Genomic DNA, 25179 nt, shown 5'->3' with positions numbered 1-25179 from the left:
TTACATCTACACAGAGGACTCCTCACACAGGGCCCTTGAAGAGGGCATGCTACAGCCACCAATTCTACTCAAACTGCCCATTATATGGCAACTTGCAGCTGCACTTATATGCTTTCCTCTCTCACCCATCATCTGCTCTGCAGCTGGGGTCTCAGGAAATGAACTCTCTCTGAACGCAAAAAAAAAATCCAGCAACAGTGGCAGATAAGGACAAATACGCGATCTCAAGAACACCAACTTTTACTGATGAATTTTAAAGATTGCAACAGGCTAAAGCTTGGTTCTGTTCTTGTCTTTTTTTTTTTTTTTCCCTAGAGAGTTCTTACAATTAATTGCTCACATCACAAGCAACAAAATTTTGCTCTGTTATTTAATCAAGATCATTGTCACAGCAGATATGTTTTCACATCACTTAAACATACTTGCCCTTCCTAACAATTTAGGTTTAAAGTGATCAAAGGGGCTGCTACAGCTCATAGTTCATCTATTAAGATAAATGATTCTTTAGTTACAGGAAGAAAAAAAAAAAAAGAAAGCCTGTTCCAATAACCTCTGAAACTGAAATTCTCATTGCTTAAAGATAAGGATAAAGTATTATTTCACAACGCTATCTGGATATTAAAAGACACTCCAGGAATTCCTGATTATACCAAAAGAACTTGTCAGCACAACTCCGTTTTTGCTACCCAGGGACTGCTCTAAGGCCCCTCCCTAAGCAACTTCTTCATTCGAGGGATGACAGCAACACACCGCAGGAGATCTGCGAACGCACTTCCTCGCTAGCTCGTCGGTTTGTCCACGCTTCAAGAACGGGAGTCACGAAGCACATGACTGCTGAGAGATTATTTTCAAAGCTTCAAAGGAAGAGTGCAATTAGGGAAAAAAACACACGCAGCAAAACATGATTGCAAGTTTACAAAACTGTGCTCAAATTCACAGCCGGTTCTATTGCCCTTTCAGAAATAAGCTCCTAAACCTCAGGTTTCCAGACGTGAGCTGATCTGATCTGACCTAAGTTTACAAGCGCAGAGACGCAAGAAGGCCACCCTTCCTTCAGGTTTTCTAATCCAACCATTTCTTTATCTGCTGGGACAAAACATGCCTTACTATGAAATAACCCACTGCGTGTCTGATGGAACCTCTGTGGCCATTACCTATCATTGTATCAGCAATTCAGCAGCAACGACCCGTGCTACCTTCATACGCTTTGTACGTCAACTAACAACCCCTTCTTGGATTCAGCCTGTATTCCCGATTTCACATCAAGACCAAAAAGTGATTGACGTGACCTTCGTGACAGGCAGACGAGCAGGAAAGCCACGTCTCTGAAGCTGTACATAACAGTGTTTTGAAAGATTTAAGTTGTTCCTTGTGAAAAAAGGGATTTGGTGACTCAGAAACTCTGATTCATCTACTTCCTCCCTGTCCTCTCTGTGGCTGTAAGCACAGTGTAAGTAAACTATGACACTTCCATGCAGTGTGTGCCTCCTGACAGGTTTATTTAACCGCTCCAACAGGTATACTGATGGGAAGGCCCGCGACTACACCCACCTGTTCAGCAAGGTCAGGAGGTAGCTGTGGCTCTGCCTTGCTGCGAGCCAAAGGATACAGCACAAGGGCGCTGCTCCCTTCAGCAGTGCTCAGACCCATAAAAGCCTTGCTCTGCCTCACTGTGTGTATTGACCCTTGGTAAAACCACTGCAGCCAGCCCCATCGAGGAGGCTTCCAAGTGTTAGGATTAGGGAAATCGCATGAACGCGTCCAAATGGACAGGGTTACAGAAGTAAACACTAATGACTAATGAAAGCTATCAAGTGGGTGTTGTTTTGCTTTTTGGGTTTTTAAAACCAGAAGCAGGGCAGGATCTTTGCTTCACGACTTTAACCACTTCCTAGCACTTGAAGACTGAAAGAACACTTTGGTGGCTTCAAGAGACTTCACCAGGAGGCTTTCTGCATTTCCTCAGTGGGAGCAGCATCAGAGGCTGCCAGAGACACCACAACGCGTTAGCAGACCCTGACACGGTGCTTCCTGCAGCTTCTCTCCTTGAGGGAAGAGGATCAGGGGAGGAAGAGGGCGATACGGTGGGGATTCAGCACAACTTGGAGAGCAGCACAGTGCACACAGACTGAGATGCGTCCCCGCTCCTGGCCTTCCGAGACGCCTCCTACACTCAGCATATCCACAACCGAAGAGATCTGCGTTTAATCGCACAGCTTCACGGCTAATGAAGGCAGCCCGGGACCCCGCCGCCACCAGACGGCTCCGGCAGCCCCGAGCCCGCTGCCGTTCCCTCAGGAGGTGCCCGGCGCCTTCCTCCGGGCCTTCCCCCGGCAGCGGCGCCCCCTCCCCTGCCCAGAGCCCCGCAGGCGGGCAGTGCCGGGCCCCAGCCCGTCCCCTCGCGGGCCGCCCCCAGCCCCGTGCCCCCAGCCCCGGCACCTGAAACGCGGCGAGTCCTTGAGGCACTCCTCGAAGTCCACGGCCACCCTCATGCTGCCCGCCCGCACGCGCGGCCCCGCCGACGCCGGGCACGGGGCGAGGCCGGGCGGGGCCCGGCGGCTGCTGCGGGGACGCCGCACCAAGCGCCCCTCTGCCCTCCTCCCGCGCCCCGCCGCGACTGACGGCCCAGCTGGCCAATGGGAGGTAGGAAACGGGAGGCTCGACCAATGGAGTGTGAGGGTAGGCGGGGCTTGGCCGTAGCGGTGTGGGAAGGGAGGGGGTGATGGCCGAGCCAAGGGGAAAGGGGGGAGGTTTGACCAATCGCAAAGAGCGAGGGGAGGGTGTAAGAGGGAGGCTGGCCAATAACTGTGCCTCTCGCAGGAGGCAGCCAACCGCCGGGCGTCTCATGGATTGCTTCCGCATCGGGCAGTAAGAGAGTAACAGCCGGGCAAGCCAACGGGGAGACCGCCGTAAGCCGCCCACCCATTGGCCAACCCCGTTGCCCCAGCGACCCGAAAGACCAATGGCAGAGCTCTTAGGCAAGGAAGGGGCCCGCCCCCGAGCTGCGATAGGCCGGACCGCCTGTCAGTCGCGGCGGCGGGAGACTCCTATGGTGGTCAGCCCGGGGGGGCCGGGCTTGTCCCCTCAGGCGGGCCCCGCCCCTCACAGGCCCCTCAGCGCCGCCCCAGGCCCGCGGCTCCCTTCCTCCGCCTGCCGAGCGGGCAGAGCCGGACCCCAAGTTACAGAGGCAGTACGGAAAACAAGGACGTTTATTTGTTGTGTGACACTTAACACTGTTTTCAAACAGAATAGTTACAGTTGTGAGGTGGTTTCGTAATACACACCACAAAAAAGCACGTTACAGAAACAACGAATTCCTGTGAGATACACAACTTCAACACCAGAGACAGCTGCAGAAAAAAGAGGTGGGCGCAAAGTGCCCAACTCAATGTAAAAAAAACAGAACAACAAACCACCAAAAAAACCTTCAAGGACAAAAAAAATCCCTTAAGGACAGGGTTAAGGCTGTTATTTTCAAGTGATCTTCCTACTGGAAGCATTCTGGAAATATTTTCCCTAAACACTTGGGGACTTGGAACTTGTGGGCTTCAATCAATCTGTGTGAGAAACACTGCGATTACGATGCTGTGGATTGCCATTGCCACTTCAGTGAGGGCTGCATGTTGTTTCCTCTGTACACCACTCTTTACTGCACAAATGAGCTGTTACCGTATCACCACAAGATTAAAACCTGAATGCAAATGAAAGAAGAAGGGCATGTCCTCCCTTCTGTCCCTACTCAGCAAGGAGCTATATTTCCAAAATAGAAGGAAATCAGACATTCCCCTAAAAACAAACCAAAATAGCTATTAAGAAGATCTGCAGTAACTGCAAATAAACCTATTTTAGCCTTTAAAATACATGAAGGGTTAAGCCTGGGGAGAAATCAAGTGAACCAGCCTCTCATCTAGAAGCGTCAGGTACACGGGGTTGCAGTCCAGGTGAGTCATACGAAGAACAAAGAGTTTTTGCTAGCACTGAAGAAAGTGAGGAGGACAACAAACCTTTAATAAAAGACATCACTAAAACCAACACAAATTCCTATCAAAACTGCACCTAACTGAAACCCAGGGACTTGGTTGCACAGAAGAAGGGAGATCACCCAGACTGCTTAAGATCTGAAAGATGAAGGGGCCTATACGTTCTGAGATTCATTTAAAACTACCTTCATGTATCTATGTGCACTCCACCTTCCTCGAGGAACCCAGTTCATCTAGGATTTTGGAAATTGTTAGAGGAAAGGACTTGACCGAAAGGTAACAAAGGAGGGGGGTTTGTTTGTTTGTTAAATTAAATACTTTGCAAGCATTGTAGGCTACAAGGAACTCACACCGAGCACTAAAATAAAAATGAGGTCTTGAGCACAAGAATTGTGGTGGGGAAGAAGGCAGGACATTAGCTCACGTAAGAGCTTTCTGATGGTTTCTGCTTTAATTGTAGATACTTTATCACAAATTAAGAGTAATCAGTTTTAAAGCATCACATAACACAACTGTGTTACCCACATGCATTGGTCAAATCTTGACCCTCTCAAGCTCCAATCCAAAAGCCACACAGCTTTGCCAAGTGCCACTACTTTCTCATTAGGACTTTCTGCCTTAGCTAGGGCAGACCATCTGAAATGCAGGTTGGTCTGCAAAGAGCTTTGCACATAACAGCAATCTGAACTCTCAAAACTAATACATAAAGGGTGTAAATTCTGAAATACTTTGAGAGCCAAATTTAAAGCTACAATAACAGACTTAAGGAGTCACAAACTTCTAATTGCTTACTCTTTGCCCCTGCATACTCTACAGAAATTGATACATTAAAAAAAAAAAAAAGTACCAATCTCCATACTAAAAAAGTAGCATCATCACACTGGACCAAACCAGGAGTTCAACTTCTTGTGAAAAGACAACACTGATTTTAATTCAGGCCCTTAAGAGATTAAATATCTGACAACTGACAACCATGTTGTCTACAAGGAGGAGATATTTAGGAAAGGCACACCATTTAGCAAAGCTCACAGTTATCTTTGGCAATACATCCATTCTAATTATTATTCCTGTATAAACCTCACTAGTGACAGCATTCTACTGCTTTATTCACCCTCACTCTCTCTGGGATTTCATGAAAGCTCACACTTGAGAATGCAGGTAACTGTAAAATAACTTTCATTCCTTTATTCAAATTTCACATATACAGTGGACAAAGAGACATTTTAAAATAGATCCATATAATTATATGGATTTTTGCAACATATCAAATTCAGACCAAAATTAAGATATACACTGTATTCCATAATCAAGCTAAAGCTTAAGTGTATACTTCATTGGTGTAATAAAACCCAGGAACTATTTTGAATACTAGAACATTCACTAGTCAAATTCCATCGAGTGGGAAGTTGTTTACAGCAATGTGGAGGTTCAGAATCCCTCTTTACAAGGGCTACACAACCACATCGTAAACAACATGTCTGAATTAGGCAGTTTCCCTTCTAATCTTCCAAACAGCTTTCATTTTGAAAAAGCAGCTGCTGTAAGTAACTTACTTGGATGCAGAAAGATTTAGACCAGTGGTTTTCAGTATGCAGGTTACAAACAAGCAGATCATCAGCAGTTATCTTCACATAAAAAACAGACAGAGCCTAAACTCAGCCCATCTTCACCGTCTTGATGTGGATTTTCCTTACGGATGGGTGTTTTTCTTCAGGTGCTAGTAGCACAACTCATCACACAACTGGAAAGGATCAAAAGCCTGAAGCAAGAGCCATAAGAATAACAGTTGATGTGGTTTTAAGAGAAAAGTCAGAAGGAACTTTCATGTTCTCAAGATAAACCAAGAGAGCTCAAAAAAAAACATCCAGTGGAAGAGAAAATGAGTTAAATTCAAAGTTCAAGTTAGCACGCTTCCAGTGTAAAACACTCCCTCCACCAGATGTTAGCACTGCCTCAGAAGCAAATAACTGATTCCAAATACTGGTCTGAAAAATACAGCTCTTCTTCTAGAGATCGAGAAAGTATGGGTAATAATACACTGAAATCTAGATTAAGAGGTCAAAATTATTTTTAAAAAATAAGTTCTAAAACTTGTATAATCCCTTTTTATACTGCTTAACATATCTGATAAATAGCTTGCGTGTCAATCTGATATATGCTGTACCGTTTAGCTCTTGAATCCCAAACCCTTCCATAAGGGATACCACACCTAGAGCACTGTCAAATAAATAGTGAAAAAACAGAGATAGTGTCTGTGTTTTGAAGCATGAAGAGTAACAGTACATTACGCAAGATAATCAGCATTATACATACAGGGAATGCCATTCTGGTTGAACAGATAATAAAGCAGTATTCTCCATGAAATACTAGGCACAAGAATAAATCAATTAGACAGGTTTTTTTCTGCCTAATGGACAAGTCTAAAATTAACATTCTTGGCAATACAACATTGTAACTGATATGCTTCTCAATATTTAAGAGCCTTAATTGCAAAAATCATGAAGCAGTGTTTATATTTGTGTCTTTGACAAGCAGTTACAGTTCTGGACAGATTTCTTCTATGCTGCGTGCTCTACCTTCCAGCTGGTCTTGAGTAGCATGTGCTGCATAAGAAAGATTACAAAACTAGGTAACTATAGGTAACACTCATTGAATATTTTAAACAACAAAAACAAAACACCACGCAAATATACTCCTGAAATCATCTTTGCTTCTCCAAAGGCAATGTTTGCAATCCATCTTAGCAACCTACATGCTATTAGTTTCAGAGTGCTGGAGCCTCCAAAATAATTATTTCACCCTCATGTTTTGAGGAGATAGCCAAGAGCACACCACGCACTGAATTCTTGACAACCTTGGAATCAGGAGTATTTAACCCAAGACTTCAGAGAGATCAAATTGCAGAACATATGAGGTTCCTGAAATACCACTAAGCATAGTACTATTCTGGTCAAGTTTCAATTCCATATCAGACATGTTAAAAACAAAATAATCTAATAAATGAAGTAGCACAGTCTCATAGGTTGTTCACCACATCTTCAACTCACATTTTTGAACAAAAGAACAGTAATAAATCAGAGAAGAGGTTCCTTCTCATCAGTTATTTTCACATGATAAAGCTCACAAGGGCTATTTATACACGCGTCTATGTGAATATGTGCATATATATACACACACATACACATATATATATGTGCTTGAAAACTCAGCTGCATTATGCAAAGAGAAAGCCACATCCAGAGGATATCCTTAAAGCAAGCCAGTTAGGGTTGTGCAAACGTTACTACTCGTCCCAACTGCAGTTTGACAAGCCAATAGTGTATGCAACAAGCAGAAACAATTTAGCCATGAACCCCAGTCTGTGCAGGTAAGTCATCTTCAGGGCGCTGCTCACCATGCTTAAGAAAACACAATGTATTCTGTATCTATCAAAGTCCAAAAGAGCACACCCAGACAGCTGACAGCTAAGTTGATCAGCAGTAACTAAGTTTATCTCGGTTGCAATAACGCTAAATGAGCCATAAGCAGAGAACAATAGTTTTACTGCTTGTCAGGTGAACTACTACAGATCACACCCTTGTCTCTCCTGAGTCAAGATACTTTTGTGTAGCAGAAGACAGGCCCGCATGTAAATCATTATGCTTAAATCAACTTAAATGAAGAATCTTTCCTTCAGCAATTTCAAATAGAATTTTTAAAGGAAAGGTGTTTGCAGAGAGGAGCAAAGATCACTATTTTGCAGGCAAAGTCTATTGCGTTGTTCATGGAGTCATAAATAGGGAATTGCCAGAGAAATTCCAGAGAAGCTGAAATGCTGAATCTGCCTTAATGCAGACTGCTACAACTTCAACTTCCTTTTCCTCCCAAAGGCTTGACTGGTGTAACTCACATGCATGGGGATAAGGTACACCTACTTAAGGCAAGAAAGGAACGACCCATCCATATAAAATGCTTGGTAGCCCAGGATGAAAACAGAGGCATAAATACACAAATAGTTCTCACCATTACTGACTGGACTGGTCATCTTCATTTCAATCAGCAAGAAATCTCATTCTGTAACCAAGAAGCGCAACTTACATTAGTGGACTCGGTGGTAAAGGACAGAAGCCTTCTTAAAAACTTGTCTCAAATCTTTAGCCACTTCCTCAGCACAGATATAACAAAAAGGAGAGTTTGCAGAGATCAGGAGAATACTGCTAGCTTTATTGAAAAACAAAACAGATGGGATTAGAGGGTAGAAAGAAGCATCGGATAAGAGAAGCAAAGAACCTCGAAGGGATCTTCACAGACCAAAAGCTTCCAAGTGACAAGAGGGTTTCAGATTGCCCCCTGAAAAACGCAGGAGCCAGAGGAGCCCTAGAGTTATAACAGACCACTGCGAGATACTGCATGTCACATCTGTATCTGAAGCGATCATCAGTACTATGGAAGTCACGCTGTTCCACTGGAATAAATAGACATTGCATACCAGCTCTGACTTACGTGGATTTACGCTCTCAGACACAACAGGTGAGTGGTAGCTACATCACCAGATGATCTCTAACTTCAGAAGAATTGAAGTCAGTTGGAAGAAATTATCAAAATGTAGCTAATACAACATGCAGTAAAAGACATTTCCTCTGCACTTAAACAGACTGAAGACAAAATAAGCTCAAGTCATTGCCTGTATCACCCAATACACTAAAGAAAACTCTCCTTCTCTGCTAAGAAAGCACTTTAAAATACAATGATTTGAAGTTGAAGAGCTCTTTGAAAGCTATCCAGATGAATTACACTTTCCACACAGCTTCAGAAAGATCCAAGAGCATCCTAACATACTGAGAGTGCTAAGGAGGCAATTTCAGAAACAGAATTATTAGCATTTTGATCCACTTCCATGAAGGAAATGAATAAATCAAAATACCGTTTAAATATCCAATTGCCTAGCACAACCAAAGTACAGATTAGAAATGAATCCAAGCAGCAAATTTTAAAACCAGCTATTTCAGAAGTATTCTGTAGCTCAAAAATCTGTAATTAACATTTATGAGAGATTCTTTTGTGCCCCCGAATAAAGGTGAGAGAATAATGAAGACATCTCCAAAAAGTTATCCCAGTAAAACTTTGGCATTAACATGGTTGCATTACTGAACACTTATCATCTCAATGTAGGGATTGCTTAAAACGTGGGCAGTGATGGAAGACTGTTGCTTATTGACAGCTTTGACCAGATTCCCTTGTCCTTTGACCAATCCTGCACGCTATCATTCAATTCACTAGCCGCTACAAGAGTGAGACCAGTATTGAACCTCAGAAGAATTGATCAAGTACAGAGAACACAAACCGGGATAGGTGATGTAGAGATTAGGAGGTAATGAATCGCCAGGCTTGTTAAGCAGAATAATACAAAAACAGAAGTAAAGAACTGAGAACCACATGGAGTTAATGGAAAGCATTTCTATAAGCCATGGCAGAGGTGAACCAGTTAGTTAATGGACTGATAACCTGCCAAACAGTTACATTTATGGAACCTATTGGCCATGAGCAGTCTGAAATAGATAATTACCAGTTGTGATTCAGAAGCTGGTTATGAGGCAAGGTGGAATGGACTTCAACAATAGAGATGGAAAAATGCTGCAAAGGTGTGCCTTCTGTCCACTGGAGAATGCAGCTGGGGAGCGGAGTTGCCTCTGTTTTACAGCAGAGTGCAGAGAGATGGCAGCTTCAAGCCATGAAGAAAGGTCCTAAGGTTGCCTATTGGAGCCCTCCTTTCCCCTGGAGAGTGAAGTTCTAGTAAATAGCCATTATAAGGCGTATGACAAGTTACTATAGAAATCCAGGCCATTAATGGGTCTCAGCCATGTAGCAAGTGACCCTCTCAAAGCAAGTATGAAGACATTAGCCCTTCCATAAGAAATGAAGAACACAAGTGTGCAATCCACAAATTTTTTTTTTTTTAAAAAAAAAAAAAAAAAAGCAACTTTGCAAATCACCTTTTTATTTTGTGGAATTTAAACTATATGTGGAAGAGTTTCTAGTTCATGTGACCGTGCAAAGCAAATGTGAACCAATTTAAACCCATGCAGCATCTTCCCAAGTCTGCAGGCTGTTTTAATATCTCTAGTTTTGCCAAGCAACAGATGAAGGCGGCTTACAGACTTGAGATTCATCACCACTCGTCTCATTAGCAAGAGATGTCTTTTTTTTTTTAATGCCAGAAACCTGTTCAATGTGCTGGTCCACAGAGAGGTAGGTGCTGAACAGCTGTAGTTATTCACCAGAAGGCCTGGTGGATAGATAAAAATCAAAGACTATTATATAGTCCCAGAGAGAAGCTAAAGATGGCAGAGAAGGTGTCACCCTCTATAGTTCTAAGAGATTGCTATCAAGAGACGGCTCTGCAGAAACAGCTCCCAGCTAAGAGTCCTAGACTTTCTTCCAGCAGCTGTGTTAGAAGGGGAGGCTGAGGTTCTCATCCCATACTGTAAGACTGAACATTAATGCCTAAGGACAAGTGATACTGAACTCCTAACAGCATAGTTTTAAGTTACCAAGAAACAGGCAGAAGTTCATTAGACAAACCACTCTGAACAGGGAAGAAGGCTTCATGCTAGCTGCCCATTGCTGACTACAGGATGATTGGGAGCAGAATGGGAAGCACGCCGCAACGCAAGGCCAGGCTCTCCCTTGTGGCCACATCTTTAAATGTCCTGCACAGGAAAACCCCTACAAAAAAAGCATGCTGGCAACTTCACTACCAAGAGTCAGTTATGCTGTAGAGATACTACTGGCCTGAAGCAGAGGTGTTTGTTTTTCTGTTGTGCTATAACAAGCCCATGTGTTTAATTAACAATGCTGATTGTTTTGGTACCACACCACAAATCCACCTATCACAACAGCACACAATACTGCACGTTGAGCATTACATCTATACCGCACCCTTTCTATTCTCACACTTGAGCATATTCATCCCAACAGCTGAAAGGATCACAAGTTAAACACAGTTTTTGATTAATCAGCACCTCACCATGTTCAGTAGCTTCTGTATTCATCGTTTCTACATCTGCAGCATCACACATCTCTTCATCATCTTCAGCAGGTAGTTCTTTTGCGATGAGCTGTCTTGCCAGTTTGATGTTTCGTCCTTCATTGTAGTGCATTTTTCTCTTCATTTCAAACTGCTTCTTTTTTTCTGTGGAAAAAAGAGCAAAGATTTGATATTTTAAAATAAATAAATAAAATCACTTAGTTTCTCTCCAGAGAGGCATGAGCTTCCTAGGTCAGGTTTACATGACAGTACACTGTTTATATGACTAAGCAATCCTTGTTCTTTTAAATGAGTCTGATTTATGAAAAGGGTAGTAATTAATGGACTGGAATGGCTGAAGGGCTTTTAAAAGAACCTGTCTGCAAGTAAAATGAAGTTGGAATGAAAAGAAGCATCCAGTAATGGTGTAAAAAATTCCAAAGTTTCACAACTCTTGTTTCTAAGCAGACTTAAGGACAAGTCAAGATGTACTGTGACAGAAGATGAACTTCTGCAGACGTCCAACTTGACTACTGGCCAGCTACCAAAAGGCTAGTTATAAGAGATGTTTACTACACATAGAAGAAAATATTTTCATCTTTCCCTGTGGCTTGAAACTTATCTTTGCTTCATACACCCAACATTTCTAAAGCAGGTCTCATAGTTAAACTTGGTTTACTGGCAGCCCCAACACTACTTTTCTGACACAATCCTGAAACTTCAGAAGTATTACTGCTTGCCTGTTTCCTCAAAATGTTCTAGCCCAAGCTAATGTAAAGTAACATCGCTGGTGAAGATCCATGAGGCATTTTTCTTCTGAATAATTGTAGATTTCTTTCTGGATCCATCTACTAACTACTTTGAGAAATAAACAGTTGTATTCTTCCAAGCAAGTAGTAGAGTCTTAATCACAGCAGTTCTCATTACACTGTTAAGTCTACCTGAAATATGTTCACATTAAGTACTTGCCTACCCCTAAAACAGAAGAGCTTCTCATCTGAGAAGTCTAATTTTCTTAAGAGGAATTCCCATACATCAAGCTTCCATACAAGGGGGCTGCCAGTAACAGCAAACTCCTCTGTATGCGCAGATCCCCCCAAACCAAACGGTCCTGGCTGAACAACCGATCCGTTCATTTGTAATCTTTTACTTTCCCTTCAAAGACTCTCTATCTCCATTTCCAAATGACAAAGCCTTTGTCAGATAGTAAGAAATATTTGGGAAGATAAAGTACTGAAAAAATGAAACTACTTGCATGTATGTGTGTGTATGTATGTGTATAAAAACCACCAACTTATGCCTACCTCGTTCTTCAGGTGTTAGTTCTTCATCCTCATCCTCCTCCTCACTGCTTTCCTCTAGCCTTGCTATAATCTTAGGTCCCCTACCTTCAGCTGCAGCTGCGAGTCTACATAAAGCACACAATACAAGTTTCTGAGCATCAAGATTTTCACTATATAAAATACATGAAATTCCACAACACATATACAAATATGGCAAAAATAATGAAACAAATTTATGTATACTTAAAATCTCTTGCATCTTGTTAGTATCAGTGGAACAATCAATGCAGAAAACTACTCTGAAAATAGCAAAAACCAGCAACTAGAGAAAACAGCAACACATTTCCAAAACTGAAATCACTCCAGGAAAAACAAAGTGATCTTTAGTCAGTTTTCTATTACAATACTTACTTTTTACTCAACACATCTGCTTTTAAGGGCTCATTTGATTCTGAATCGCTCACTGCATCTTCATCGTCATCTCCTACCATGCTTGGAAGGCAAAGAAAGAAAGCAGCCTTTATCAGTAATTTGCTGCTTAAAAATTCATTGATAAAATATTCAAGACATTACAGTGCTCAGTTAAAAGACTCCTGTAATACTTTATAAATTGTCATTTATATCAATATTGAATTTAAATTTGGAAAGCTGTTATTCTAATACACAGATGTTAACTAAAAATGTCAATACAAGTCAGACTTACTAATTCCATTGAAAGACTAAAACCTGATACATATAGACCTGATAATACACAAAGACTTCCCCAAAATTTACTTTGGCAGTACATCTTGATGCCCCTTTATTTAGAAGTTCTGTAAATTCACATACATTGTATATAACCAATAGGACTGCACAGTCTGTCAGGCAATCATCCGTAACGCAGTTCTGCAGCAAAAGGATGTCACCTGCCATTATTTAGGACAGTAATTCAGCAAACCTACCTGTGATACGGAGTACTAGGTTCATCTATTTTCATCAAGCCATAATCTTTGCCTGCTGGGTGGTACGTAGCTATGATGTTCATTTCATCCCACTTCTGGGATTTTTTTCTGAAATAAGAAAGAGAAGTCAATGCTTTGAATCTTCGGAAAACAATTTGTTCTGTTTGGGCACAGAAAATGAACACGGAGAACGTCTTTGAGCCTCTCCTATATACTATCCAAAGGCACATTGTTATGACACACAGGCATGTTCGAAGTATAAACATGGTTATTAAACACTGCCCTGTACATACTTCTGTTAAGTCACGACAAATTACCATTGTGACTTGACTTTCCTTAACAAGTCACAGTAGTTAAACGAACTCGGTGCTATACAAATACATCGTGCTTATCTGCAGGAGACTAGCACTCTTGGTCAATCACTGCCCTATTAACTGCTCTTGTTACAAGTTAACCTAAAATCATTCTTCCTCTTATTAAAACCCACAGTGCTTGCTGCAAAAAGCCACCTCACCTCTGCTCAGTGAGCTGCTATAAGCAGAACGGGTGCACAAACACTACAAAGCATCAAATAACTTCCTGCAGTAAAACAGATTGGACTGAACAAGCTGGTAATTAATAATGCTTTTGTCATGTAAATTGGAATCTCAAAACCATACTGATTCACTGGTGTAACTAAGCCGAGAGTTTCACACTTCACACAGCTAGCCACCAGTGATGGTGGGTTATTTATTTCCTCAGTTAAACAGAGAACATACCATTTTACGCACATTTGCAGAAACAAAAGCCTACCCAGAGTGACACAGGCCAGAAGTGTGTAGGCCAGAAGGAAAGCAGCTGCCCCGTGGACAGGGGAAGAGCCACAACTCTACTGATCTCAAAGTGACTGAAAGGTCAGCACCCACCAGGTTCCACATTTTCTCAAAAATGCTAGTGCAAGCACCACAGCCAAGCACAGCAGTCTTTCCCTTAGACTAAGCCAAGAAACACAACATTACAACAGCAAAATAATCCCATTGTTTAATATTTCTTTATGCATTAAGGTATTTGTGAAGTGTTGGAAAATTATTGTTTAGGGAAGCAAATGTTACAGGTTTGTGTTTTCTTCCAGGGGTGGGGTGGGCAGTTGGCTGAAGAACTTAGTTTAGTTACTCTTATTTAAGCGCAGACTGTTCCAATAATAAATTACAAGATTTAAAATATATATTCAGGCTCAATAAAACAACTGCTTTTAGACAGAATATCACCTGTAAAACAAAACTGATTATGCAAAATTCCAAGTACAAACTAAATTTACCCTTCTGGGCAAGCGCTGCATAATAGAAGGGAAGACAAATTGAGAAAAAAATATAAAAGTGGAAGAGCTGATGCGGAACCCTACATGCCACAAACTTGTACTCTAGAACTGCATACCAATAAGCTTAGTCACCTTAGCGTATACTAACCACGTCTTATGTGAAGTTTCCTATCTATTTGTTACTTTGTCCCAGCTGCAACACCAAGATGGCAATCTGAGCAGACAAAACCTGAGTCAGATTGCCTGCTCCAGTAGGGTGGAGAGTCATGAGCTTCCTGATGACAAAGCAAGAGCCCTAGTCCAAGAACACCAGTAACTCAAACCTACCTATTTAAGGTTCTTAAAATGGCCAGTTAAACATCAGCTAAACACCTGCTTAAAGTCCATGTACGACAAACATAAGATGATCATAATGGTTATATATCGAGTGCCTCCGAATTTTTACCAGCCACAGCAGTCAGACAATGGTATGTATGCTGCAGGGAGAGGGCTTGGTGGCATAGAGGTGACAGATGGGAGATGTTCCCATCAGGTGCCTTTGTGCTCCCTGCAGTTGCCCAGAAGACATCCAGGGTTAACCTGCCTGGGCTCACAACTAAAACCGAACGGTAATCCTGGCAACCTTGGAACAAAATCTTTCACATACGGTAGTCTTGAAACTAGACATTCTACAGCCAGCAATTCAGTATCTTACAAAAACAAGACTGAGAAATATTTGTTTCTTTTTTCACATTCATTTCTTTAAACTTCTATTCCAACAGTAAGCGTCTCAGCTGTGGAACACCTCCCAGAGCACAATTTAAAATTCAGCTAGGAAAAAAGTTATCATTAGTGGCAAACAGACAAACGGGTCATTTCACCCCTTCATGTAAAAAGTTGTCACAGGAGGGTGACTAAGTGCTCTAAAAACACACACCTCCCTTGACTGCCTCCAATTTGGCATGCTTAGGCATGCCACAGCAGCGTTAACGTTAATGATAAAGCTTAGGAGCATCACAGGAAAACGCTTTCTGACATGACTTCAGGGGGCCAGGTTCACATGTCTGTATCTGAGAAATATGAAATCTAATCTTCCTAAGTAAAATTAGATTTAAAAGATGAGAAATTCCAGAAGTGCTCACTGTCTTCTTTCACATCCCTAAACATATAAGTAACCATTTATTTTGAGACCACACCTTGACAGGTCAGAGTTTCTGCTGTATCACCCGAAGGAACACCTCTCACACCTCACTTGCTCCTACCATAGCAGACTCTTTGCTGCAGCACAGCTGCTGGCAGGACTATGCTGCAAACCAGATCAGGGAATTACAGTCTGCTAAATACACAAACACAGTTAGTTACTCTGTAAAATGCCAGATCAGATTCCTCAGATGCTCTAACAGGAGCTTTAAGGAGGGAAAAAAAAAAAAAAAAAGGCACCATACCAGCATTGCCGAGAACGTATCTACCACAAAGCCATCATCTCAGCTCTCAGGATGCTGTTCCAGGGATGTCCCAATTTCACAAACTTCTCTTTTGCATCCTATTTTCATTAAGGAAGTTTTCCAAAGAATTTCACCATCACTAACAACAGTACCAGGTCAATAATGATGCAAATACATGAGAGCTCTTCTGAACACAGTACTTCACAAGATGACAGCTGACACAATGAGTTCCTTTATCTGCAGCTATTTTAAAAGGAAAGTCAGATCTGACTTTCAGTATCAGAAAGGAGCATGGAGGCTGCTGATTGAGGTGCACAAAGAAAACAGATACCTTAATTCATAAGCCACTTTTCAGTCTGAAAGGAACATCACAGCTGTACTGCTTCCAATTCCTTTAGAATACAAAATGATTAATACAAAATGATTCTGCTAAATTTAGAAGTAACACTAATGTAATGAAGTCACCAACTAAAAAAATAATATCTGCACACAAGCTAGCTTTAAATTCCCTATCCTGATCTTTCCAGGAAATCTTCTAATGCAGTGTGCCAGGCTTAGGCAATGCACTTTAACTTGCAAGGCAATTTTGGAATTAATCTAGTAACACATTTATTGACTCACATCAGTAAATAGGAAATAGAAGCCGGATTCCTGTCCGCTTAACTGCTTACCCCCAGCTATACCACATACTCAACTCATTAGCTTATACTTCTGATCACTCTTCAAGATGGTAGAAGAGAGACCACAGAAAACGAAACAGAGGCCCCTAACAGCCAGTTTCACTTAATGCCTGGCGTGATAATAAGTACCTTGCGCTTATATTAAAACTAGAGAGGAAAAAAAAAAAAACACACAACTTCTCTGTAGTGTATTGCTACTTACATTCACTTCCTTCAAAAATGTCATGCCATTCCTCCAGCTGTAATAATGTCTCTCTGGAAAGCAGGAGCCTTTACCACAGGCAGAACAGCAAACAAAAAACTTTTAGTTCCTACCTGGCTGACATAGACTAGGCAAAGAGGAAAAGGAACATTACCATAGAAGAAAGGAAACTTCATGCACATTTTATAGGATGATTATTATTCCTCTCCTTGCAATACCAAGTGAGGTCCCAAACGAAGAAAACTGCCCAAATAAATTCTATAAACACGGGTTGGGGTCCAGCTCCGGTCACCACGATGAGATGGAGTCTCAGAGAGCTGTCATTGCACACCGGGTGCTCAAATCAGGCAAAAGGCAAGCTTTCCACTGGTCAAGGACAGGGGCCCAGCTCAAGACCACCTCGCGGATTTTTGGACTAACTCAGCACGTTGCCGCTGCATGTTCTCAAGGCTGTTCTCTCGAGCAATGCCGAATACATCTGCCCTATGTTTCAACCCAAGGCGCCCTGTCTCCCTGGGGACGCACTTCTGCTTACAGATAAGCTCCTTTTGAGAACGCTAAGTCCCTCATGGTAAAGTGCATTTCCCAAAGTGTAAACCAGCCTTGGAGCAACTCTAAAGCCACCCTGTTTGTAAATGTCTTTCGAACACCGACTCCCAGACAGCATTACCTCGGTGAACATGCCACAAAGCCCCGCACCACAGCTCCGCGCTACCCCGCCGCAGCCAGGCCCCGCCGGCAGCCAGCACTCGTTCCCCTCGCTCTCCTCACCGGGGCAGCCCCGCGGAGCCCGCAGACCCCCGGCACCCCCCGGCCCCCCAGCACCGACCCCGGCCCCAAGCAGCCCGCAGCCGCCTTCAGGGCCCCGCTCGCCTCCCCTCCGCAGCCTCACCCGTGCTCGTCGTCGTCGCGGGCCGGACTGGCCCGCCTCGCCCCGGGGGCCGCGCCGCCCCCCGCCGCCTTCCCGCCGCCCTTCTTCAGGATGCCCTTGATGGGCCCTCGCCCCGTCGGCCCCGCCGTCGCCCCCGAGGCGGAGGCGGCCGGCACCGAGGACACCGAGGGCGCCTCCATGGCCGAGCCGCCCGCCTCCGGCCCGCGCCGCGGCACCGCCCCGCCGCACCGCGCCTCACAGCGCCAGGCCCCACCGCGGCCCCTGGCGGCCGGCGGACCGCCGGCATCCCGCCCGCTTCCTGGGGGCCCCGAACGCCTCACGGGGCCCCAGCCCCGAGGGACGGGAGCTGAGGGGAGGCCGAAGCCCCGGGGGCGGGGAGGAACGAGGCGCTCTGCCCCCAGAATGTAACGTGCCCCCCGTCGTCCGCCCAGGCTGAGGGTGTGGGGGAGCCCTTCGCGTTGTGGCATCGGGTTTGTGGTGTGGAGGGGTAGGGGCGTAACGCCGCTGTGGGTTCTGGTGCCTGTGGGGACTCCCTCCTGCCTCGCCCCCATCCTGCCCGTGAGGTGATGGATCCCCGGCCACAGAGCCGACAGCCGCAACATCCCACCGTTCACTCAGTGGTGATGAGGCGCCAGGCACCTGCTGCGTGGTGAGGGCACAGCAAGGATTTTATTCGGTGGACGTGGCACAGAAGAGGTGGCCGTGGTCCAGGTGGCTTCCAGCAGGCTGTCAGCCTGATGACGTGTCCACAGTGAGCTGGAGAGCAAAAGCAACGAGCACCCCGAGTCCCTCTTCTCCCTCCCTCCCTGGGTGGATTTGTTGAAGTTTCTCCCAGCACAATAAAACCCAGGTGCAAAGGCACCTTGGCTTTGTACAGGGCTTCCCAGCACTCCTACAACTGCTCACAAGGTGCCTTTTTGCAGCACACCAGGACATCCCCACACGAGCAGGGGTAAGGCCCCTGCAGCCAGGCCCTCCCAGGCAGGAGGCAGAAGCACAGAGGTGGGCACCCAGCTGACAACATGCCACGCAGGCAGTAAGGCAGAGAGGGCCCGAAACAGGTGTTTGGATTTCGTTTTAATGAGTTGCATCAGTGCTGTGTGAGCAGAGCTGTAGCGGAGCCTCTGGCAGGGCAGGGGCAGAGCCAGTGGGCTCGCAGGAGGCGGTGAGCAGGGGGAAGCCTCGGGAGCAGAGGCCAAGCAAGCAGCCCCCACTCTTTGTGTCTGCTTATGGGTATGCTCAGAGCTCTGGTAGTGCAGGACCAGCCTTGCTAGGGGCACAGAAAGACATGTACAGACACCAGGGATGGAGCAATACTGGTTTTCTGGACATTTTCAGACTTCTCATACTTTAAAAAAGGCCAGACCCAAACCCTAGCAAGTAGATCTACTGACTTGGCAGTAGCTTCCACCTACTGCCCCGCACCAGAAAATGTGCTCAAAACTCCCAGCCCCAGGCCCCAGGCTGCAGCTCCGACCCCATGTACTCAGACACTGTGTGCTCCCAGCAGGCCCAGAAGCATCAAAAGAGGTCGTGGGTGCGTGGTTCCCCCTGGGGCTAACATTTGCACATAGCAGCTCGTAACTTTCTGCATCCACATGCTGGAGGATTTGCAGCAACAGCAGAGCTTCACGCCTGCATGTCAGGGTTTCTTTTCTGCACCCATCAGCTTTGAATCAGCCACTCTGCCAAAGTCAGGCAGAGTGAGATGAAACGGGGAACAGCAACAGAGGGAGCAACAGCACGGAGTGACTCAGGGCTGGCAAACTACCATTAGCAAAGGGATTATTGCATTTCTCTGTTACAAAGAGAAATCTAATGGCTAATAACAAAAGCAACAAAGTTCATAGCTGGTCTGGCGCTGTGTGACTGCGTGCCAGGAGTTACATGTCAGCGGGGCAGTTAAGCTGATCCGTGGGCATCATTTTCTCAGTGTTGATCTTGTAGGACTGGAGGACGCTCTTCAGGTGCTCCACGGTCTCCGGGTGCATGTCGGGAGCTCTTGACATAATCCAGGCGTAGTCAATGTGGAAGAGCCAGAGGATGTTCGTGCAGGAGTACACCAGCGAGTAGTTTTCGTAGTCGGTGGAGATAACCCAGTAAGGGGCAGAAGGCATGACTAGGGGAAGGAAGGGCTCGGTTACACACGGCGGGTGCAGATGGCTATAGCCTCACTCCCGGGGCTGTTCCCGCTTCTGCTGCTGCCAAGCTGCGCAGCTGCGGTCAGCCCGGGGAACTGTGATTTATAAAGCCCTAGCAGGACTCCTTGTTCTGCCAACGAAGCCCTGAACTGGAAGGTCTTGCTGGGAAGTTAACGCTGTGACCTGCACAGCTTGTCCAGGCCACCGAAAAGCAGCCCAGCCGTAGCCGTGTACAGGGTGCCTGCGTGGCATGGGCTGCAGGCAGAAGGGTGCGGGCGGTGCCTCCGTGGTGCCTGGGGTGGTCTGGTTGCTCCTGTGAGCAGTAACTGTGTGTGTCCTCCCACACCTCCAAATAACCATGCAAGTGCTGGCAAACAGCCAAGGGAAAGGTGCAAGGAAGTACAATAGGAGGGGTCACGGGGGACTTATTCTCGCGTTCCCAAATGTTGCTGCAGACAAGGTGCCGTGCCATGCGGCAGGAACAAAATGCACCGTCCTTCACAGGCCCCTCTGGTGCGTTACATTCACATGGGAGGACAAAAGCAAACAAAACCACATTATTAAAGACTACTAAAATGAGCTTGTAAACTGAGGCGGTGTGGGCTGGTCGCCATACCACCGTGCCCACAAAAGCAAGCCTGTTCCTGCCTCCTGCACCAGCAGCCCTCTCTCTGCCCATCTGTGAAATGGCCTGGAGTGCTGGAGATGCTGCCAGTCTCTCTCGCTTTGATTTTTTTATAAACACCCTCAAACCACCACTGGCTGCTCCAAGCCCTGTGCCTTCGCCCTGAGGCACTGGAAGCCCCCCGGCAGGTTCACCCCTGGCTCTGTGGCTCTGCACCACCGCTGCCAGGGGAGCTGAGCCCGCTCCGCGCCAGCAGCCCCGCTCGGACTTACACCAGTTGAAGCGGACACTGAGCTTGGCCGGCTCCTTGACATCCGTGTGCATGATTTCTCCTTCAACTTCGTTAACTTTGCCACTGGAACTGAGGGGAAAAGGACACAGCGAGAAATAGAATTAGGTGAGCTCGAAATCACATTTAAGACTTTATGCCCAGTAAATGACCCTCTGGCTGTACGAGGAGGGGCTGGGCCCTGTACCAGGGATAGCTCGCCTGCAGGGATGGGTTCAGCAGCACCCAGGACATGCCAGGTCCCGGGGCAAACGCTGTCCCAAACACAGCCCCTGTTCCCCAGGTGCCTCTCTTTTCCTTGCTGCCTCTTCCTCAACACTGAAGTCCCAGCACTGTTCACTGCTGCTTCACCACATGCATTTTTGGAAGGCAGCACACTCGTCCACACACCAATTACCTGGCCCTGCTTGGTGAGCTGGGGTTTGTTTCGCCGTGGGTGCAGAGCACTGCCCTGCTGGTAGCAGGCTCTGCCACTTGGCTGCCCGTCTAATAACTGCATTTATTCCCCGCATGCCTCACAACCTAGACGCTGCCCCTGGGGCAGGAAACTTTCAATTTCCTGTGAAACAGGAACACCCAAGGAGGCAGAAGCTCATGTCTCACCAGCAGCGCCCCGTGCCGCTTTGCCTAAGTCGCTTTGTATCTCCAGCTTATTTTTCCTGTGTGTAAAAGACAAGGGGCAATGCGCGTGCACGTGTGTACGTGTGTGTGTCCGCAGCCCCTGCCTCACCTCACTGGCAGACACAGCCAGTGTCAGCAGAGCAGCGATGCCCCGGTGCCCCATCCCCTCTGCCAGCACCAGCTGGCTGCTGGCACCTGTCCTGCAGGGACCTCACATCTCCAGGGCCTCCAGCAGCAAGGGCAGGGGTGATGCTGGAGCCCTTGCAGGGCCCTGAGCTGCTGCAATCAGGACACAGGTGTTCGGTCCCGATGGGATGCCCCACCTGCACCTCCGGCAGGTAACCACAGCTATTTGCTTGCCTGGCACATCCCCAGCATAGGAGCTGCAGGGATGATGCGGCGCTGCTGGAGAGCAGCAGGGAAGCAGCTCCCTGCCGGACACAAAGCATGTTGCTGTGGTGTTGTTGTGAAGCAGAACAAAGTCCCCACACCATGCCAGGGAGCGCAGGGACCGCGCTTCCCTCCCTGCTCGCTCACGTGCTCGTCCTGCCCCTGGCACCCCATGATACCAGGGCTTGTGGTGGACCACGGCTTGCCAGACTGAGCAATATCTGAGCCTGTGCTTCCCCCAGCACCCCCACACCCAGAAAGAGGTGGTTTGGAGAAAAATCACCCCCAGAGAGAGCAAGAGAGGTGGTGGGAACCCCGCTAGTGCAGGCACAGCCTACACGCGAGCACTTACAGCAGCTCCTTGTTGATCACTTTAAACTTCCCGTTCTCCTTCAGCGAGTAATTTGCCTGGATGCAGCTTCCTTTCTCGAAATTTGAGGGCAGCTTTTCTATCTCGTACCATTTTCCCAAGTACTGAGAAAAGAAAATCCAGAGAGAAGCTTTGAACACCAGGAGCCACAGCAGAGCAGCCAGGCTCTGCTGGTGGCACAGCCGAGCCCGATCAGCTTGTAGGAGTCGCGGGTGCTGCTCAGCATGGGGCTGAGCGAGCGCTGCACCAGGTGGAGCATGGAGAACAGGACCAGCATCACCCCACTGCCATAGGGCTCCCAGGCCGGACCCATCAAACCCACCCCATGCCCGGTCACTGCACCACCGCTCCCATGCCGCCCGCACCCCCTATTGCCTGCTGTGAGGTTTCAGAAGGCGCGTCACACCTTGGAGATATCGAAGTCCTCCTGCACGGGGGGGTCTGGGCACGGCCCCATGTGAAACATCTGCCCCTTCCCGAAGCCAAGGAGGCTGAGCAGGACTGAGAACCGCACTGCCGTGCCCAGCATGGTTGTGCTGGGATGCAGGTGGGAAACGGACCTGGGAAGGAGAAAAGTAGCTGAGGTGGGCCCCGAGAGGCGGGAGAGGCAGCACAGCTTCGTGTGCTGGGATGTTCGCAGCGCTGCAGTGTGCAGGATGGGAAGTTGGTGAGGACCCCGTCAGCACCAAATAAAGCATGATCCTGCCCCCCGAGGCATGCTGCGAGGAAGGAGAGGGACAGTTTTCCTGCAGCATGCCTTCCCAGCGCTGTGCCCAGGGGCACGATGCTGCATCCCCCTCTGCTGGTGCTCACCCAGCGCAGCCCCAGGGTCGGGACGCTTTCTGGTCCAGCAGCTGCTCCTCAGGAGCAGTGGTAACATTTTCCCCAAGTTTTAAAGACAAGCCCAGCCCACCTCCAGCTGCAGGCTGCGAAGGGGCACTGCTTCTTTTCATTCAGACACCTACCTTGGCTGACGAGGTGCGGCGATGCTCTGCGGAGGGCCAGGGCTGCCAGGAACAGCTCTGTAGCGAGCTCTCCGCCTCACGGCTTTATAAGCGTGCCGGGACCATCATTATTCAGCACCAGTGCAAGCCACTCCCTGGTCCTAGACGTGTTTTGTTTTTTTGGAGGGCCGGTCAGCTGCTTTAGATCTGCAGCTGGTACGAAGCCGGAGATGGGCTGCAACTTGGCTGCTCACCCAGGCAAACAAAGGCTCCCCGTGTGTCTGTGCTCAGCTCCCCAGCTGCTCAGCTCCCTGCTGCCCAGCCGCCCGCAGCGCCCAGGAGCAGCCCTCGCCGCAGCCCTGGGTGCAGATGGCAGGAAAGAGGAGAAGGGCCACAGGCTCCAAAAGGCAGCTGCAGCTCCCATCCGGCTCCCTCTGGTCCAGGAGCAGCCACCGCCGTGCTCCCAGGGGTGATGTGCGATCCCCTGCCCCACACAGAGCCTGCCCTGGGGGCTCTGAGCCCCTGTGGATGCTTGGGGCCATGGCAGCGTGCTCAGGGACACGGCCAGCATCCTGGGGGACACAGCAGGGGGACCAGCACCAGAGTGAAACTGTTCTGCCAGAAGGGGGAACGCTGGCTCCTCCGCACCTACCAGGCCACCATGCCAGGAGGACTGTCACAGCAAGAGTTTGTTAGGTGACATGGGCGATGGCAGGTGGCCTGCAGCGTGTGTGGTGCTCGTTCATGGCAGGCTCCGAACCATCCCCATCCCGGTCAGCCCCGGTGCATGAGGAGGATTAAGGAGCGAGCAGCATTGCAGGCTCATGCAGGGAGCCGCAAAATATTTGGCAGGTATTTTTCTAGATTTTTAAATCTCATTATGAGTGAAAGATGCCTGTGCAATTAGATCCGTGCTGACCTGACGGTTTTTCCAACAAGTGCCCACCAAATGATTTTGACAGCGGCGCAGTCATCTGTGAACGCTGCCGGTCCCGGGGGTTATGCAAGGAGAGTTGAGTAACAGGCAGGATGCTCCGTGCTTTTAATTACATTTTTAAAAATCTTATCTCTGCTGAGACTTTCATTCCATGAGTGCTCTCACATGCACCGCGTGCCCTCCTCACACATGTGCACATGCTGAGGAGCCCCCAGCTGCCCAAACGATGCCCCAAGAGCCAATGTCTCACCCCAAAAAAAGGCCATCAATGGAGGGATGGGCCAGGGCAGCCCCACGTGCCTCGAAGCAGAGCTCAGGCTGCTGGGACCTGCCTGGCAGCCGGGGCTGGTCCCACCATCTCGAGGGGCACACTTCTGGGCTCTGCTGGCCATGGTGGTGCTGTGAGCCTGGCCACACGGACCAAGGGGTCGGGGACAAGTTGAACCTTCAGATCACAGCTAATTGTGGGGTGGGGAGCGCTCACCTCCACCTGGCAGGCAGCTCCTGCCCAGGAGCAAAGGAGCGGAGGCACATCAAAGGGCAGGAAGCTGGAGCAGGGGTGGGAGGACAGGAAGGAGGAGAAGCCAGGGGCAACCAGGCAAGGGGGGAGCAGGAGACATGCTCCGAGCACTTCACACAGGAATGAAGCCTCCCCCACATTTCTGGGTGAGGAAGCAGCCGCAGGGCAGAAGTAGAGGGGAGGGTGGAGCGGGGCAGGCTTGGGGGGGGAGGCGTGTGTGGGTGCAAGGGGAGGCAGGAGTGGGTGCAGCAAAGGAAAGCCTTGTTGCCATAAGCTGAAGCTGCAGATAAAACCCAGCCAGTTGAGGGCTGGACAGGACACTCCACGCCACCCCTGAAGCTCTGTCTGCAGGTGACCCCACTTTGTGCAGAGCTGAGGTTGTCCTGTCATGCACCCGCCACCACCTTGAAACCAGCTCCTGGCACCTCTGTGATGGAGAAGCTTTAGCTGGCCAGGCCAGGGGACCTGACCCTGAGGGACAGGCTGTCTCATCACACCATGTCCTCCAGCACCCGACCAGAGCTGCTGCCTGCTCCTCACCACGGGGCTGCCAGCTGGGCCATGGAGAAGCCCACAGTGACAGCAGGCACCAGAACTTCTTGCCCTGAGACCCTGAGGCAGCAGCCTTGGCAGGGAG

The 25179-nt window shown here is 47.7% G+C and overlaps 3 protein-coding genes across 13 annotated transcripts in view; all 3 read right to left on the bottom strand.

Moving 5' to 3' along the window:
• The window catches only part of ACAP2 (ArfGAP with coiled-coil, ankyrin repeat and PH domains 2), a 65681-nt gene extending 63054 nt beyond the window's left edge, over positions 1–2627 (bottom strand). For 5 of the 6 annotated variants that reach the window (XM_035334318.1, XM_035334320.1, XM_035334319.1 and 2 more), the window contains exon 1: positions 2440–2627. In XM_035334318.1, the coding sequence (XP_035190209.1) occupies positions 2440–2492 (53 nt within the window). In that variant the 5' untranslated portion in view covers positions 2493–2627. The remainder of the gene's footprint in view (positions 1–2439) is intronic. The other variant, XM_035334323.1, reaches the window with a different exon arrangement.
• A 2512-nt stretch (positions 2628–5139) lies between these two features.
• PPP1R2 (protein phosphatase 1 regulatory inhibitor subunit 2) lies at positions 5140–17944 on the bottom strand. Of its 3 annotated transcripts, XM_035334680.1 has the most exons (7): positions 17706–17940; positions 13211–13318; positions 12681–12761; positions 12291–12394; positions 10987–11151; positions 7983–8033; positions 5140–6583 (listed from the first exon to the last, which is right to left on the bottom strand). In XM_035334680.1, exons 1-6 carry the CDS (start codon positions 17882–17884, stop codon positions 8029–8031), a joined length of 642 nt encoding a protein of 213 aa, XP_035190571.1. In that variant the 5' UTR covers positions 17885–17940; the 3' UTR covers positions 5140–6583; positions 7983–8028. The 3 variants fall into 3 exon arrangements, with proteins under 3 accessions (XP_035190571.1, XP_035190570.1, XP_035190569.1); XM_035334679.1 differs by lacking the exon at positions 7983–8033 and having other exon boundaries at positions 17706–17943; XM_035334678.1 differs by lacking the exons at positions 5140–6583; positions 7983–8033 and adding an exon at positions 8076–9734 and having other exon boundaries at positions 17706–17944.
• Positions 17945–18767: 823 nt separating this feature from the next.
• The window catches only part of APOD (apolipoprotein D), a 21766-nt gene continuing 15354 nt past the window's right edge, over positions 18768–25179 (bottom strand). For 2 of the 4 annotated variants that reach the window (XM_035334291.1, XM_035334289.1), the window contains 4 exons: positions 22548–22697; positions 22124–22245; positions 20744–20832; positions 18768–19824 (listed from right to left, as the gene is read on the bottom strand). In XM_035334291.1, the coding sequence (XP_035190182.1) occupies positions 19589–19824; positions 20744–20832; positions 22124–22245; positions 22548–22670 (570 nt within the window). In that variant the 5' untranslated portion in view covers positions 22671–22697 and the 3' untranslated portion in view covers positions 18768–19588. Of the gene's footprint in view, positions 19825–20743; positions 20833–22123; positions 22246–22547; positions 22698–23106; positions 25065–25179 lie in introns of those variants that run through there. The other 2 variants (XM_035334290.1, XM_035334288.1) reach the window with 2 other exon arrangements.

The sequence above is a fragment of the Oxyura jamaicensis genome, chromosome 9 (assembly GCF_011077185.1).
Source record: "Oxyura jamaicensis isolate SHBP4307 breed ruddy duck chromosome 9, BPBGC_Ojam_1.0, whole genome shotgun sequence".
NCBI classification, from domain to species: domain Eukaryota; kingdom Metazoa; phylum Chordata; class Aves; order Anseriformes; family Anatidae; genus Oxyura; species Oxyura jamaicensis.
Note: the sequence above shows the minus strand (reverse complement) of the source record. Positions and strands in the feature narration are given on the sequence as shown.